The sequence below is a fragment of the Bufo gargarizans genome, chromosome 8 (genome assembly GCF_014858855.1).
Source record: "Bufo gargarizans isolate SCDJY-AF-19 chromosome 8, ASM1485885v1, whole genome shotgun sequence".
NCBI classification, from domain to species: Eukaryota; Metazoa; Chordata; class Amphibia; order Anura; family Bufonidae; genus Bufo; species Bufo gargarizans.
The window spans coordinates 183,372,554-183,388,569 of NC_058087.1; the positions used below are offsets into that span (position 1 = coordinate 183,372,554).

At 41.6% G+C, this 16,016-nt stretch overlaps 1 protein-coding gene and 1 long non-coding RNA gene across 3 annotated transcripts in view; one reads left to right on the forward strand and one right to left on the reverse strand.

Moving 5' to 3' along the window:
• Positions 1-3,328: 3,328 nt before the first annotated feature.
• Positions 3,329-14,447, reverse strand: LOC122945061. 2 transcript variants are annotated; one of them, XR_006391085.1, is made up of 3 exons: positions 14,321-14,447; positions 4,249-4,656; positions 3,329-3,680 (listed from the first exon to the last, which is right to left on the reverse strand). It is a non-coding gene; the product is annotated as an uncharacterized LOC122945061 (long non-coding RNA). The 2 variants fall into 2 exon arrangements; XR_006391086.1 differs by having other exon boundaries at positions 3,329-3,704.
• Positions 5,370-16,016, forward strand: part of CACNA1H (calcium voltage-gated channel subunit alpha1 H) — a 178,958-nt gene continuing 168,311 nt past the window's right edge. Inside the window, 2 exon segments of the mRNA XM_044303896.1 lie at positions 5,370-5,478; positions 11,730-11,863. Of these exon segments, the coding sequence (XP_044159831.1) occupies positions 5,386-5,478; positions 11,730-11,863 (227 nt within the window). The 5' untranslated portion in view covers positions 5,370-5,385.

The window sequence follows — 16,016 nt, forward strand, 5'->3', positions numbered from 1 at the left end:
CTACTCATATATCTCATCCCTGTAATTTCCCCTCGGCAGGTACGTCACCATAGGGGATACTGAGGTAGCGGACACAGGCCCGGGTGCCCAAAGGGGCCCTTCTGCTGCATAAGACCACACCCATGGCACATGGAAAGTGGGGGGCCCTGTTACATCATTTGTATTGTTCCCCAGGAGGTTCAGGAAATGTCTCTGGCCCTTGGGGTAGGGGAGATGGCTTCCCCATAGTCACAGAGTCAGTTTGGTGCCCTGTATGTACAGTAACATCACCCCCCGACACCCAGAACCTGGGGCGATGACCCCATAGCTACTCCCTTGGTGGTGGAGCAGAGAATGCAAAATTGACCACCCCTGTGGACACTCCAAGACACTGGGCACTTTTTAGGAACAGCTGCCCTCAGTATTTTTTCAGCAGGCGCCAATACTTTAGCAACATTTTTTTTTTTTTAATGCGCATTTTGTGGGCGAAACAGTTAAATGGAAGCGATTGTCTGACCAAGAAAAAATAATAATAATCCGCCTGCCCTCCCATACAATACAGAAGCTTTCTGCTAATATCATCAAGGCCTTCGCAGCGCAGGAAAGCAGGATCATGGCAACTGAACTTTAATTGATATTGCACTGTTACCATGGCGACCAAGGCCTGCGCAGGACCTAAGCCTCGCACACAGTAAACAGATGGAGAGAGATGAAACGGCAGATGATCAATTCCCTGATGTTACCTACAGATGTGAGAACTGTAACCATCCATATTCACGCGGGATAGACCGCAGCAGCGGCGATTATTGCCACAAACATACATGTGCATGCCCGTTCGGCTCTATGTATGTACGGCCGCTCAGTCACCTTAAGCTGGGATGACGCAGCAACATGTGTCACGCAACGGGAAGATTGTGATGTCGCATTGCGTCTAATGGGATTGCGTCCACTCCTTACGTATCCAGAAATTGTAAAGATTGTCCTGCATTTCCAGAGACAATCCCAGAAAATTTGGATTGGCCCCACCCCAAAATAAGCAGGCCCTGTGGGGGCACTGTCCAGAAGTGGGCGTTGCTGGGTGAGTTTGAGCATAGCTGCCACCTGATCCGAATTTGCAGGGATTGTCCCTAGTTTTCACACTAATTCGGGCTAATGTAAGTCCCGACCATAAATGGGCATTACCGATTGGGTATGGGGCATTCCTCGGGGGCGGAGCTTAACATGCCCCAAATTTACCTACTAAAATGTTATTACGTATGCGTTTGGGAAATGTCTTAAAGGGGTATTCCAGTTTTAATGGTTACATTTATTTATGTAGAGAATAGGATGTTGATCAATTTGCTAATATACATATATTTAGAATTTTGCTTAAAAGCTTTATTAACAACATCACCTAGAGACAGGCAGCTATTTTACAACATCACCTAGAGACAGGCAGCTATTTTACAACATCACCTAGAGACAGGCAGCTATTTTACACCATCACCTAGAGACAGGCTGCTATTTTACACCATCACCTAGAGACAGGCAGCTATTTTACAACATCACCTAGAGACAGGCTGCTATTTTACAACATCACCTAGAGACAGGCAGCTATTTTACACCATCACCTAGAGACAGGCAGCTATTTTACAACATCACCTAGAGACAGGCAGCTATTTTACACCATCACCTAGAGACAGGCTGCTATTTTACACCATCACCTAGAGACAGGCAGCTATTTTTACAACATCACCTAGAGACGGGCAGCTATTTTACAACATCACCTAGAGACAGGCTGCTATTTTACACCATCACCTAGAGACAGGCAACTATTTTACAACATCACCTAGAGACAGGCTGCTATTTTACAACATCACCTAGAGACAGGCATCTATTTTACAACATCACCTAGAGACAGGCAGCTATTTTACACCATCACCTAGAGACAGGCAGCTATTTTACAACATCACCTAGAGACAGGCAGCTATTTTACAACATCACCTAGAGACAGGCAGCTATTTTACACCATCACCTAGAGACAGGCAGCTATTTTACAACATCACCTAGAGACGGGCAGCTATTTTACAACATCACCTAGAGACGGGCAGCTATTTTACAACATCACCTAGAGACGGGCAGCTATTTTACACCATCACCTAGAGACGGGCAGCTATTTTACACCATCACCTAGAGACGGGCAGCTATTTTACAACATCACCTAGAGACGGGCTGCTATTTTACAACATCACCTAGAGACGGGCTGCTATTTTACAACATCACCTAGAGACGGGCAGCTATTTTACACCATCACCTAGAGACGGGCAGCTACAAAAATTCCCCGAGGCATGCAACTTCATCTTGCTTGCAATATGGCTGAAAACACAAATCTAAAATAGTAGCAAAATCATCCATCGTAAACGATGCCAGCAGATTGCCCCCTAACAAGCGGAGCCAGTATGATGCCTACCCCTCTACAACCATAGAAATCAATGATACAATTCTGACTACCAGCACCCACCACTAGGGGGAGTTCACTACATACATATTTATACACCTCCCATTGAAATGAATGGAAGCAGCATAACATGCAGCTAGCTCCCCCTAGTGTCAGGGGCTTTATTAGCAGATGTATGGATTCATCTTTCTGGAGCGTGGAGTCATATTTAGAACAGACATGGCGTATGATTGGAGCCGCCAGGCCGAGTTCTGTTCTGTCAGGCAGCACTTGTGTCTCCCGACTTCCTTCCTCTGTTCTTCTGTAAATGATTATTCACCAGATGGAAAACGGATGTGGATGATGATAACGATGAGAGTAGTCACATCAAACAATCATTTATCTAATATTACTGAGGTCTGGGCTGCATTCTACACGTGGGGTAAAGTAGGGAATAATTCTGTGTCTGCTGTCGCTAACCCCTGGAGCTTACAATCTAATTCTTTTAGGCTACGATCACACTTGTGTTGTGGATTACATTCATAACGGCAGTTTTGCAGGATTTGCTTGCCTTCCAACGCAGCGTTTTAGTAATTACACCGTAAAAAGGCAAAATAAAAAAAGAAATTGCAAAGTGGAAACTGTCAAAAAGCAGGTTAAAAGATTTTTTTTTGTATGATTATCATTATGTTGTTTATAGCCAAAGCCATAGGACATGGTGATGTATACCCGAGCAGCCAGCATTCACCTATGACAGTACACGGCATGGGTTACTCACCTAAAAAAATCTGATCAAGCCCTCAGCGTATACAGCATGCATGTGTTAATGAACTTAGCTTCAGGGCGTTAAGGGGTTAATGAACACATCATGCCAACACCACAATCACAAGAGGACACCAATATGTGTTCAATGTACTATATGTATAGCCAAGGTATAGGAACATCAGATCCATCAACAGCTGCTTGCTGACGGTTTTCTAAGAAATAAAGCCTAAACAAATAAATGAAGATGGCAAAAAATAGCTAATATATATTATAAACTTGCTGGAATTTACGTTTGCTGACTACAGAGCCAATGTTAATGAAAGGTGGAGTGGCCCTTTAAGTTTGCAGAATATATAAAACATGAGGCCAAGAGCCCCCTGTGATAATGAAGTCATTGCGTGGAGGCGTCTGTCCGTCCGTCCTCCTGTCTCCAGGTATTCCGTCCAATTGGTCTGTTCCTTTAATCCCAGTGAATCCCAGACCTCGGTTTATGATCCCGCGTTCTGGAATCGCTCAAATTCTCCAGAAACAGAAAAGACAGAAACTTGGAATAAAGAAAAAACATCAACATAACACAAAATACAAGCGCCGGTCGTCAGATAATAGATAGATAGATAGATAGATAATAGATAGATAATAGATAGATAGGTAGATAGATAGATAGATAGATAGATAGATAGATAGATAGATAGATAGATAATAGATAGATAATAGATAGATAGATATATGAGATAGATAGATAGATAGATAGGAGATAGATAGATAGATAGATAGATAGATAGATGGATGGATGGATAGATAGATATTAGATAGATGGATAGATGGATGGATGGATAGATAATAGATAGATAGATAGATAGATAGATAGATATGAGATATATAGATAGATGGATGGATGGATAGATAGATATTAGATAGATGGATAGATGGATGGATGGATAGATAATAGATAGATAGATAGATAGATATGAGAGAGATAGATAGATAATAGATAGATAGATAGATATTAGACAGATAGATATCTCCATCTATCTCATATATCTCCATCTATCTCATATATCTCCATCTATCTATCCTCATTATCTCACTTTTCCGCGCTGTTATTTATTCCGCTGACGATCATCACTCTGTGGATTTCTCTTCTCTCTCCGGAGTCCGCCACTTTTTCCATCTGTATTTTCCATACGTATCTCTGTCCTGACATGTCTTCTGTAATAATTTGCTCAATTAGCAGCCTCTGCCCCGTCACACGAGACCTCGTCATGGACGTCATGAGGCGGAAAACCTCCTTCTGGAAAAGCTGGGTGGCAGCAATCAGTATGGCAGCCTTGGAGGGCAGCAGTCACCCAGCTTTCCCTGACCCTGGCTATAGTCACCATACACATATGAACCGTGTCTGCTGCTGTAGGACTTGGCTGATTTCCCAGCGGTGGTTTTGGCTGTTACTGAAGAAGGTCCGAGATGTAGGACTGAAACGTTGTATCTACATCACACCTCTGGGGATTGCAATACAATAAATTATAAGTAACACATTGTCTGCTGAGGCCAAGTCTATATTCTAAGGCTACTTTCACACTAGCGTTCGGCTAGCGTTCGATCGGATCCGTTCTGAACGGATCCGATCATAATAATGCAGACGGAGGCTCCGTTCAGTACGGATCCGTCTGCATTATTTTAGCAAAAAAAAGCTAAGTGTGAAAATAGCCTAGTACGGATCCGTCCAGACTTTCAATGTAAAGTCAATGGGGGACGGATCCGCTTGAAGATTGAGCCACATTGTGGCATCTTCAAACGGATCCGTCCCCATTGACTTACATTGAAAGTCTGGACGGATCCGCACGGATCCGCACGCCTCCGAACGGCCAGGCGGACACCCGAACGCAGCAAGCAGCGTTAAGCTGTCCGCCTGTCCGTGCGGAGGCGAGCGGAGCGGAGGCTGAACGCCGCCAGACTGATGCAGTCTGAGCGGATCCGCCTCCATTCAGACTGCATCAGGGCTGGACGGCTGCGTTCGGGTCCGCTCGTGAGCTCCTTCAAACGGAGCTCACGAACGGAAACCCGAACGCTAGTGTGAAAGTAGCCTAAATTACACATGGAGTAAGTACATCCTGCAGCGCTCTATACCCTTACTATATGTTTCTGTGGTGTATTATACTACTTTTTTTCCACCATTTTTCTCAGCTTTCCTTAACTCTTTCCTCTCCACGTGGTTTGAGCACGTCAGCATGCTGGTCATTTTGCTGAACTGTGTCACCCTCGGGATGTTCCAGCCCTGTGAAGACGTGGAGTGTTTGTCAGAGAGATGCACAATCCTTGAGGTAAGATTCTGTATTATACTCCAGAGCTGCACTCACTATTCTGCTGGTGCAGTCACTGTGCACATACATTACTTATCCTGTACTGATCCCGAGTTACATCCTGTATTATACTCCAGAGCTGCAGTCACTGTGTACATACGTTACATTACTTATCCTGTACTGATCCTGAGTTACACCATGTATTATACTCCAGAGCTGCACTCACTATTCTGCTGGTGCAGTCACTGTGTACATACGTTACATTACTTATCCTGTACTGATCCTGAGTTACACCATGTATTATACTCCAGAGCTGCACTCACTATTCTGCTGGTGCAGTCACTGTGTACATACATTACATTACTTATCCTGTACTGATCCTGAGTTACATCCTGTATTATACTCCAGAGCTGCACTCACTATTCTGCTGGTGCAGTCACTGTGTACATACATTACATTACTTATCCTGTACTGATCCTGAGTTACACCATGTATTTTATCCAGAGCTGCACTCACTATTCTGCTGGTGCAGTCACTGTGTACATACATTACTTAACCTGTACTGATCCTGAGTTACATCCTGTTTTATACTCCAGAGCTGCACTCACTATTCTGCTGGTGCAGTCACTGTGTACATACATTACTTATCCTGTACTGATCCTGAGTTACATCCTGTATTATACTCCAGAGCTGCACTCACTATTCTGCTGGTGCAGTCACTGTGTACATACATTACATTACTTATCCTGTACTGATCCTGAGTTACAGCCTGTATTATACTCCAGAGCTGCACTCACTATTCTGCTGGTGCAGTCACTGTGTACATACATTACTTATCCTGTACTGATCCTGAGTTACAGCCTGTATTATACACCAGAGCTGCACTCACTATTCTGCTGGTGCAGTCACTGTGTACATACATTACATTACTTATTCTGTACTGATCCTGAGTTACATCCTGTATTATACTCCAGAGCTGCACTCACTATTCTGCTGGTGCAGTCACTGTGTAAATACATTACATTACTTATCCTGTACTGATCCTGAGTTACATCCTGTATTATACTCCAGAGCTGCACTCACTATTCTGCTGGTGCAGTCACTGTGTACATACATTACATAACTTATCCTGTACTGATCCTGAGTTACATCCTGTATTATACTCCAGAGCTGCACTCACTATTCTGCTGGTGCAGTCACTGTGTACATACATTACATAACTTATCCTATACTGATCCTGAGTTACCTCCTGTATTATACTCCAGAGCTGCACTCACTATTCTGCTGTATGAGCTGCACTATCCGCAATCTATGAATGAAGCATTTGGGAGTTGTAGTTTCTGAAAAGATAGCTTGCCAGAGGTAGCTGATCCCTGGTCTATAGTCCATCCATCCATCCATGTATCCTGCATGTGGCCCCTCATGTACACGTGTGTTTGCTGTGTGATCACCTGCAGAACGTTCCTCTTGTGGGATCTGACTTTATATTTACATCTGGTACAGAAATAGACAGCAGCGTTATATATTAATAACAGCCACCAATCCTCCAGCCGCAGAACCAGCAGCCCCATGCAATCCCAACCTCTGGAGGGACAATTAAAAAGAAAAAAGTTTAACCTGTTCATCTCCATCAGCGCACTCCCTGTGCCTGAGATTATGACTGCAGATATAGCAGAGCCGAGTTTATCATTTTTAGCACAACTGACTAGGATATTATGCAGTTATCTGTAGTTTTACATAGGGCTGCCAGTACAGATAGACCTATCAGTGCCCAGACAGATACATGACAAACTCAGCTCTGCTAAATCTGTACATTCACTTTTTACAAGCTGCAGAGCGGTGATATTTCTGGACGTAAAGCGTATTCTATGACATTATGGCGGCTCTCCGCGGGCTCCTAAATTAAGGATATGACAAAGTCTTCATTTACTGGCAGAACGTGTCAGGAAAGCACAAGGAGGATTCTCCACGGCGGACTGTTTCCTTAAAGGGAATGTTAGAATTACTGTCAATAAAGTTTATTGAAACGAGGCCTCTGAGTGCCCACCGGAATGCAGCAGGTCCCCCGTTCCCAAGCAAGTAATTAAAGGGGTGTTTCCGTTTTATATTACTAAGCTTAATCCACTTTCTGGTTTAAAGATCTCTGCTTGCTGTCAGTGAATGGCAACATTCTTGTTTACATCTAGAAGCTAAAGACTTGTGCACGTCTGCATCCAGTGTACATGGTCACCGACAGTCTGGACTCTATGCTGTTCCATTTTATCTGCACTGATACATTGTAACAAACTGCCAGGACCGGAGAGAGTTTCACGCTGCAGATCTTTATTTCGGCTGACAGAGGATTGTCTAGACCGGATATAATGGTAACAAACCCTCTGCTGCTTATAGGTCGGGGCTGGTGTTCAGCCTTTGGAATGTTCCCGTTCACTGACAGAATGCAGAGATGTTGATAATAATAAGGAATTGAAAGACAGTGTGTGTTAAAAAGTTGCAAATAGCCCTGCCTAGTACCAGGGCCCCTTCACCTGGCGTTACTCCCTTTCACACCTCAATGACAACCCTGTGGGAGAAGTAATGGGGGCCGTATTGGTTGTCAGGTCGTCAGAAGAAAAGGGGAATTTTTATGGAGCTGCCCTTTAAGTAACTGTGACCTTAATCAGAGGATACCTTGCTCCCCCCCTCGGTGGTACACATTTCGGGGGGCCCTGGTACCGCTCTGCCATTCTCTTGTATGTACCTGTAACTTGCTGAGCGCAGCTCTGACAATACCGGGTGCCCCCCGGGGCCCTCACACTAATTCCTGTTATTTCTCCCAAGCCGAGGTCAGGTAAGTAAAAGGACACAGCCTTCTGTTCCTGATTGTCACCACTGAGCTTATGTACAGATATAGCAGAGCTGAGCCTGTTATTAACTCTTCGGGTGTACGCTCTCGATTTGGTCTCAGGTCTGTTGCTCCTGGCAAACACAGTTCTGCTGCACAAACCTGTCTCTGCTCTACGTGACTGCCCAGGTCTGCTAATCCTAATATTCCATTGCTTTACATACAAAAGCTCAGCTCTGCTCCACCTGACCATCTCAGCTCTGCTATATCTGCCAATCCTTGTTGTGTCACATCTCCAAAACTCTACTATATCTGATCAATGCAGTGTTACTACTCTGATCATCCTATATACTACTGCCCCCAACAAACCCAGCCCTACTACACCAACCGTCCTAGCCCTGTTTCAGTACATCTAACAAACCTAGTTCTGCTTCTCCTGACAAACCCAACTCTACTACACCAACCATCCCAGCCCAAACCCAACTCTACTATACAGACCATTTTATTTCTCTTTCATCTAACAACCCAAGTTTTCCTACTTCTGACAAACCCAACTCTACTACACTGACCATCCTAGCCCTGTTACAGTACATCTAACAACCCTAGTTCTTCTTCTGACAAACCCAACTCTACTATACAGACCATTTTATTTCTCTTTCATCTAACAACCCAAGTTTTCCTACTTCTGACAAACCCAACTCTACTACACCAACCATCCTAGCCCTGTTACAGTACATCTAACAACTCTAGTTCTTCTCCTGACAAACCCAACTCTACTACACCAACCATCCTAGCCCTGTTACAGTTCATCTAACAACCCTAGTTCTGTTTCTCCTGACAAACCCAACTCTACTACACTGACCATCCTAGCCCAAACCCAACTCTACTATACAGAACGTTTTATTTCTCTTTCATCTTACAACCTTAGTTCTACTACACTCACCATCCTAGCCCTGTTACATCTAGCAACCCTAGATCAGATGTTCCAGACAAACCCAACTCTACTATGCGGACCATTTTAGTTCTCTTACATCTAAGGGTGTCTTCACATGCGGCAGGTTTTGCAACAGAAAATTTCACGACTGAATTCATGTAAATGGGGCAGCAGGCACCTGGATTTCGGCAAGCTCTGCAGGTAGAGCAGAACAACCCTAGTGCTGCTGCACCTGCAGATCTCACAATCCTATTCCCGCTGCTAATCTCAGCCCTGCTGCATGTGACAAACTCAGCTCCGCTACACCTGCACTAATGAAGCACAGAACCGCTATTGTAAATCTATAATTCAGTTGTGTAATCCATAGAGGGGTCTGGGCAGTTCAGGCTCTCAGCTCCTCGGATATACTGACTGGTTTTCTGGGGCCAATTAAATTGTCGTTCTGCTGCTCTCGGATTGTTAACACGTTCACTTTTTTTGCCGTTTCTTGGCTGTCGTCACGCAGCACGAGCCGGCTAAATATATTTCTTCTCTAGAAAAAAGAAAAAGTCATGTAGGACAAAGAGAGCGAGGACTCCTGGCAGTCGCCTCGACAGTTCACAGTTTATTGGCAGCCGCTTTCAAGAAGGATTGAAAGTTCACGTAAACAGCGGCAATCATGGCGAAGAAAACACGGAAATATTGTTACTGCGCTGTACAAGGCCGCGGCAGCGCGGTCCTCACATACCGCACTGTGGTTTACACTGCTACCATGTATCCCTGTGTATCACTCCTGGGTCTGTCACTTAAAGGGGAAAGAGGATACAGGAGAGAAGAGCTCACTGCCAAAGTGCGACTATTACATACATCTTCAGAGATACAGGGGAGAACATCTTATTGCTGCAGGAGGCTCAATCCCCAAAGGTTCAGCCAAATCCATCATTAAGAAGGAAGGTAGGAGATAGATAGATAGATAGATAGATAGATAGATAGGAGATAGATAGATAGATATAAGATAGATAGATAGATAGATAGATAGATAGATAGATAGATAGTAGATAGATAGATAGATAGATAGATAGATAGATGATAGATAGATATGAGATAGATAGATATGAGATAGATAGATAGATAGATAGATAGTGTAAGAAGGTACAAGGAATCATCGTGGATGATAGGTACGTGTCACCGAGGGTCCTGGCCTTGGTGGAGTAAGAGACAGTTTTTATGTGTCAGCAGCAGTTGCTGTTTGACACCTTGGTACTTAGCATGGCTGTAATAGCTGATCTAGGACGGCTCTTACTGGGAGTTGTCAAAGTGCTGGGTGGGTGACTACTCCCCACGTTCCAGGCCGGATTTTGCCAGACATAAACCAGCCAGGTGGAGAGGATTACCTCCGTCTGACAGTGGAGCTCAGGAGGTCTGTGTGCTGGGATCTGAGGCCTGTGCTGGGCTGGAGAGCGGAGACCCGTGTGTCAGGGGAACAGGCCCCCTAAATTCTGTATTTGAACTTTCTGAGGCAGAACTGCCACCAAGGTGACTTTTGTTTTATTAACTTGTCATTGGGTGTGAAGTAACACCAACACTGCAAAAGTGACGTTTTGTTTTAGGCATCATGTGTGAATAGTCACTGAAGTTTGAATTACGAACTTGTAATTTGCCTCTGTACTGCGCTTATCCTCACTACCAGAGCGAACCCCCACAATAGATAGATTTGAGATAGATAGATAGATAATAGATAGATAGATATGAGATAGATAGATAGATAGATAGATAGATAGATAGAAGATAGTAGATAGATAGATAGATAGATAGATAGATATGAGATAGATGATAGATAGTGTAAGACGGTACAAGGAATCATTGTGGATGATAGGTACGTGTCACCGAGGGTCCTGGCCTTGGTGGAGTAAGATAGATAGGGTTAGATTGATTGATAGATATGAAACAGATACATATGAGACGGATAGATGTTAGATAGAAATATAGATAGGAGATAAACAGATACAAGAAAAATAGATGAAATAAATAAATAGGATAGATAGATAGATAGATACATGATAGGAGATAGATAGATACTCTATTCTCTGGAGCTATAGAAATCAATGAGGGACACCATTTTGGACATTTCGTTATCTTTATACTAATACTCTTCTTATTATAGAAGAAGCCAGAGACCAAATCCAAGGTTTTGAGTAAGATAAACATCATATGGATGTGGTTTGGGTGGTCAAATGCTTTGTAGATGCCATATTGGTTATTCTTCTTTCACTACAAGGAATTTAAAGGGGTCCTCAAAGATGTCTATGACCAAATGATGATGGTGTTCTCCCACCCATTCATGGTTTTACATCCCACCACCAGCATAGAGGAGATACTGAAGTAACCCAACATGTCACTGTCTTATAATTTGCCTGCATTCTGATGGGTGCACTGGGCCGTGCGGATGTATCAGTCCCACAGGAAATAACAGAAGTTGGTCTTCTAGAAGTAAATTGAATCAGTGGTAATAAGGATTTGTCTTTTCTTCTGCCCCAGGCATTCGATGGCTTCATCTTCGCTTTCTTTGCGGTGGAAATGGTCATTAAGATGATAGCATTGGGCATCTTCGGGCAGAAGTGTTACCTGGGAGACACGTGGAACAGACTGGATTTTTTTATCGTCATGGCTGGGTGAGTAGTAAATGATGTCCAGGGGGTTTTAAGCTTCTACACTGGTAGGACGTTGTAGATTTCACTTGGGGCTTTATGGTCTGAACATAACCATACTCACCGAATATGTCACTGATTGGACTGCACTGTGCGCTAACTTATCAAGTTACAGTGGTGGTATGAGATTAGAAAAATATGACTCTTTTCTTTTAGTCAGCATTATTCACTTGAATTTTGCTCATATATACAAGAATATAACTACTGTAATACTGCCCCTATGTACAAGAGTATAATTACTATAATACTGCTCCTATGTACAAGAATATAACTACTATAATACTGCTCCTATGTACAAGAATATAACTACTATAATACTGCCTCCTATGTACAAGAGTATAATTACTATAATACTGCTCCAATGTACAAGAATATAACTACTATAATACTGCTCCTATGCACAAGAATATAACTACTATAATACTGCCTCCTATGTACAATAATATAACTACTATAATACTGCTCCTATGTACAAGAATATAACTACTATAATACTGCCTCCTATGTACAAGAATATAACTACTATAATACTGCTCCTATGTACAATAATATAACTACTATAATACTGCTCCTATGTACAAGAATATACCTACTGTAATACTGCCCCTATGTACAAGAATATAACTACTATAATACTGCCCCTATGTACAAGAATATAACTACTATAATACTGCCTTCTATGTACAAGAATATAACTACTATAATACTGCTCCTAAGTACAAGAATATAACTACTATAATACTGCCTCCTATGTACAGGAATATAACTACTATAATACTGCTCCTATGTACAAGAATATAACTACTATAATACTGCTCCTATGTACAAGAATATAACTACTATAATACTGCCTCCTATGTACAGGAATATAACTACTATAATACTGCTCCTATGTACAAGAATATAACTACTATAATACTGCCTCCTATGTACAGGAATATAACTACTATAATACTGCTCCTATGTACAAGAATATAACTACTATAATACTGCCTCCTATGTACAGGAATATAACTACTATAATACTGCTCCTATGTACAAGAATATAACTACTATAATACTGCCTCCCATGTACAAGAATATAACTACTATAATACTGCCTCCTATGTACAAGAATATAACTACTATAATACTGCTCCTATGTACAAGAATATAACTACTATAATACTGCTCCTATGTACAAGAATATAACTACTATAATACTGCCTCCCATGTACAAGAATATAACTACTATAATACTGCCTCCTATGTACAAGAATATAACTACTATAATACTGCTCCTATGTACAATAATATAACTACTATAATACTGCTCCTATGTACAAGGATATAACTACTATAATACTGCTCCTATGTACAGGAATATAACTACTATAATACTGCCTCCTATGTACAGGAATATAACTACTATAATACTGCCTCCTATGTACAAGAATATAACTACTATAATACTGCCCCCTATGTACAAGAATATAACTACTATAATACTGCCTCCTATGTACAAGACTATAACTACTATAATACTGCTCCTATGTACAAGAATATAACTACTATAATACTGTCTCCTATGTACAAGAATATAACTACTATAATACTGCTCCTATGTACAAGAATATAACTACTATAATACTGTCTCCTATGTACAAGAATATAACTACTATAATACTGCTCCTATGTACAAGAATATAACTACTATAATACTGCCTCCTATGTACAAGAATATAACTGCTATAATACTGCCTCCTATGTACAAGAATATAACTACTATAATACTGCCTCCTATGTACAGGAAAATAACTACTATAATACTGCTCCTATGTACAGGGATATAACTACTATAATACTGCCTCCTATGTACAAGAATATAACTACTATAATACTGCTCCTATGTACAGGAATATAACTACTATAATACTGCCTCCTATGTACAAGAATATAACTACTATAATACTGCTCCTATGTACAGGAATATAACTACTATAATACTGCTCCTTTGTACAAGAATATAACTACTATAATACTGCTCCTATGTACAGGAATATAACTACTATAATACTGCTTCCCATGTACAAGAATATAACTACTATAATACTGCTCCTATGTACAAGAATATAACTGCTATAATACTGCTCCTATGTACAAGAATATAACTACTATAATACTGCCTCCTATGTACAGGAATATATCTACTATAATACTGCTCCCATGTACAAGAATATAACTACTATAATACTGCTCCTATGTACAAGAATATAACTACTATAATACTGCTCCTATGTACAGGAATATAACTACTATAATACTGCTCCTATGTACAAGAATATAACTACTATAATACTGCTCCTATGTACAAGAATATAACTACTATAATACTGCTCCTATGTACAAGAATATAACTACTATAATACTGCTCCTATGTACCTGATTGTAACCACTGGTGTATTGTGTTGACATTGGGACATTTTAGACGTTGGACTTCTTATCTTCTCCCCGTCTTTCCCTCACAGTGATGAGTATAACAGCAGCAGACTTGGCACAATTACCCTTTCATATTTCGCCAGGTCTGATGTCTGGCACCAGCGGGCTCTGGGGTCATGTGTGTATTACAGCCAATGAAAGGTCTTATAAGAGTGCGCTCATTTGTTTGTGCGGTTTTAGTCATTTCATTAGACACGGCCTCTCAGCTGCTTAGTCACCGTCCTGTAAAGTCTGTTGTGTTGTGTTTTTCTGTCTTCTTAATTCTGACAGTAAATTCCAGGGAACATTCTGATTGCCATAAGAGGACACGATGTCTGTGCCAGTAAGAGGGAGAGAAAGGCAGGGAGAATAGTGGCTGCGGGAGTTGTTTACCGAGCTGCTATTCGGTTATGTAAAATGCCACGCCAGGCAAAAAAAAATGAAAAAATATATAAAAAGTAATAGAAAACATGCGAAGACACTTAAAATATTCAAAAATTTTACAGTTATACAAAAATATCCTAAAACATGCAACAGCTGTCAAAGAATATATAAAATAAAAATAAACAAAAATGTGCAAAAAATATGCCAAAGGTCACAAAATGTATAAAATACAAACAAAAATGCACATAGAAATAAATTGAAAAAAAAAGGAATAATCTGCGGACACACAAAGTGTATAAAAATACCCACACAATACACAAGAGGCAGAAAGATACAGAAATATTGAGATGTTCACCCACAATATATAAAAGAATATACAACAAATGCACAAAAAATTACATACAATAAAAAATTCTGAAAAAAACCTTTATATTCCTAAAAATACACAAAAATGAATTAAAATAAAAAATAGCTGAAATAAAAGGAATTCAGTGGACCTCTACTGGCTTAGAATTTGTAAAGTTTCCCTTGAAATAGCGACTCCTTACATGTGTTCCTGGTCGCTTTATATGTACAGTGTAGTACGGGGCTGAGTCCTCTGGTTACCCGGTCACCCAGTCTACGCACTAGTGTTCTCTTCTCTGCCCTGTCCGCCCACCTCTCTTCATGTCGCTGGTAGGAATGGCCACATAACAGCCCACATGCCCCCGCGGGGACGCAGTGGCTGATATGGGTGACACCGTCTGTTACCTTGCCTTGCACATAGGGGTCGCTGTGTAGACATGTACAGGCCCCATGAAAATATTGCCCAATTTGTTTAAATATATCTACAGTGCCCTCTTCTGGCACTGGCCTTTGCAGGTTGCCCTCCCTCATGCACATCTGATTGGTTACATTGTGTTCTATCTCCGCCCACTTCACATTTTCTCTCCTACTGCTGACATCATTCTATTGATCTGATTGGTTACATTGTGTTCTATCTCCACCCACTTCCCGTTTTCCTTTCTCCGGCTGTCATCAGTCCCTTGATCTGATTGGCTACATTGTGTTTATCTCCCCCCATTACACAATTTCTCTCCTACTGCTGACATCACTCTATTGATCTGATTGGCTACATTGTGTTCTATCCCAGCCCACTTCACAGTTTCTCTCCCGCTGTCTTCCCTCCCTCGATCTGATTGGTTCTGAGATGTTTTATCTCCGCCTCCTGTATAACTTTGCCTTCCACTCTTATCATTCCTTTGATCTTAGGGCCCAGACATCAACAAGGGCCCGG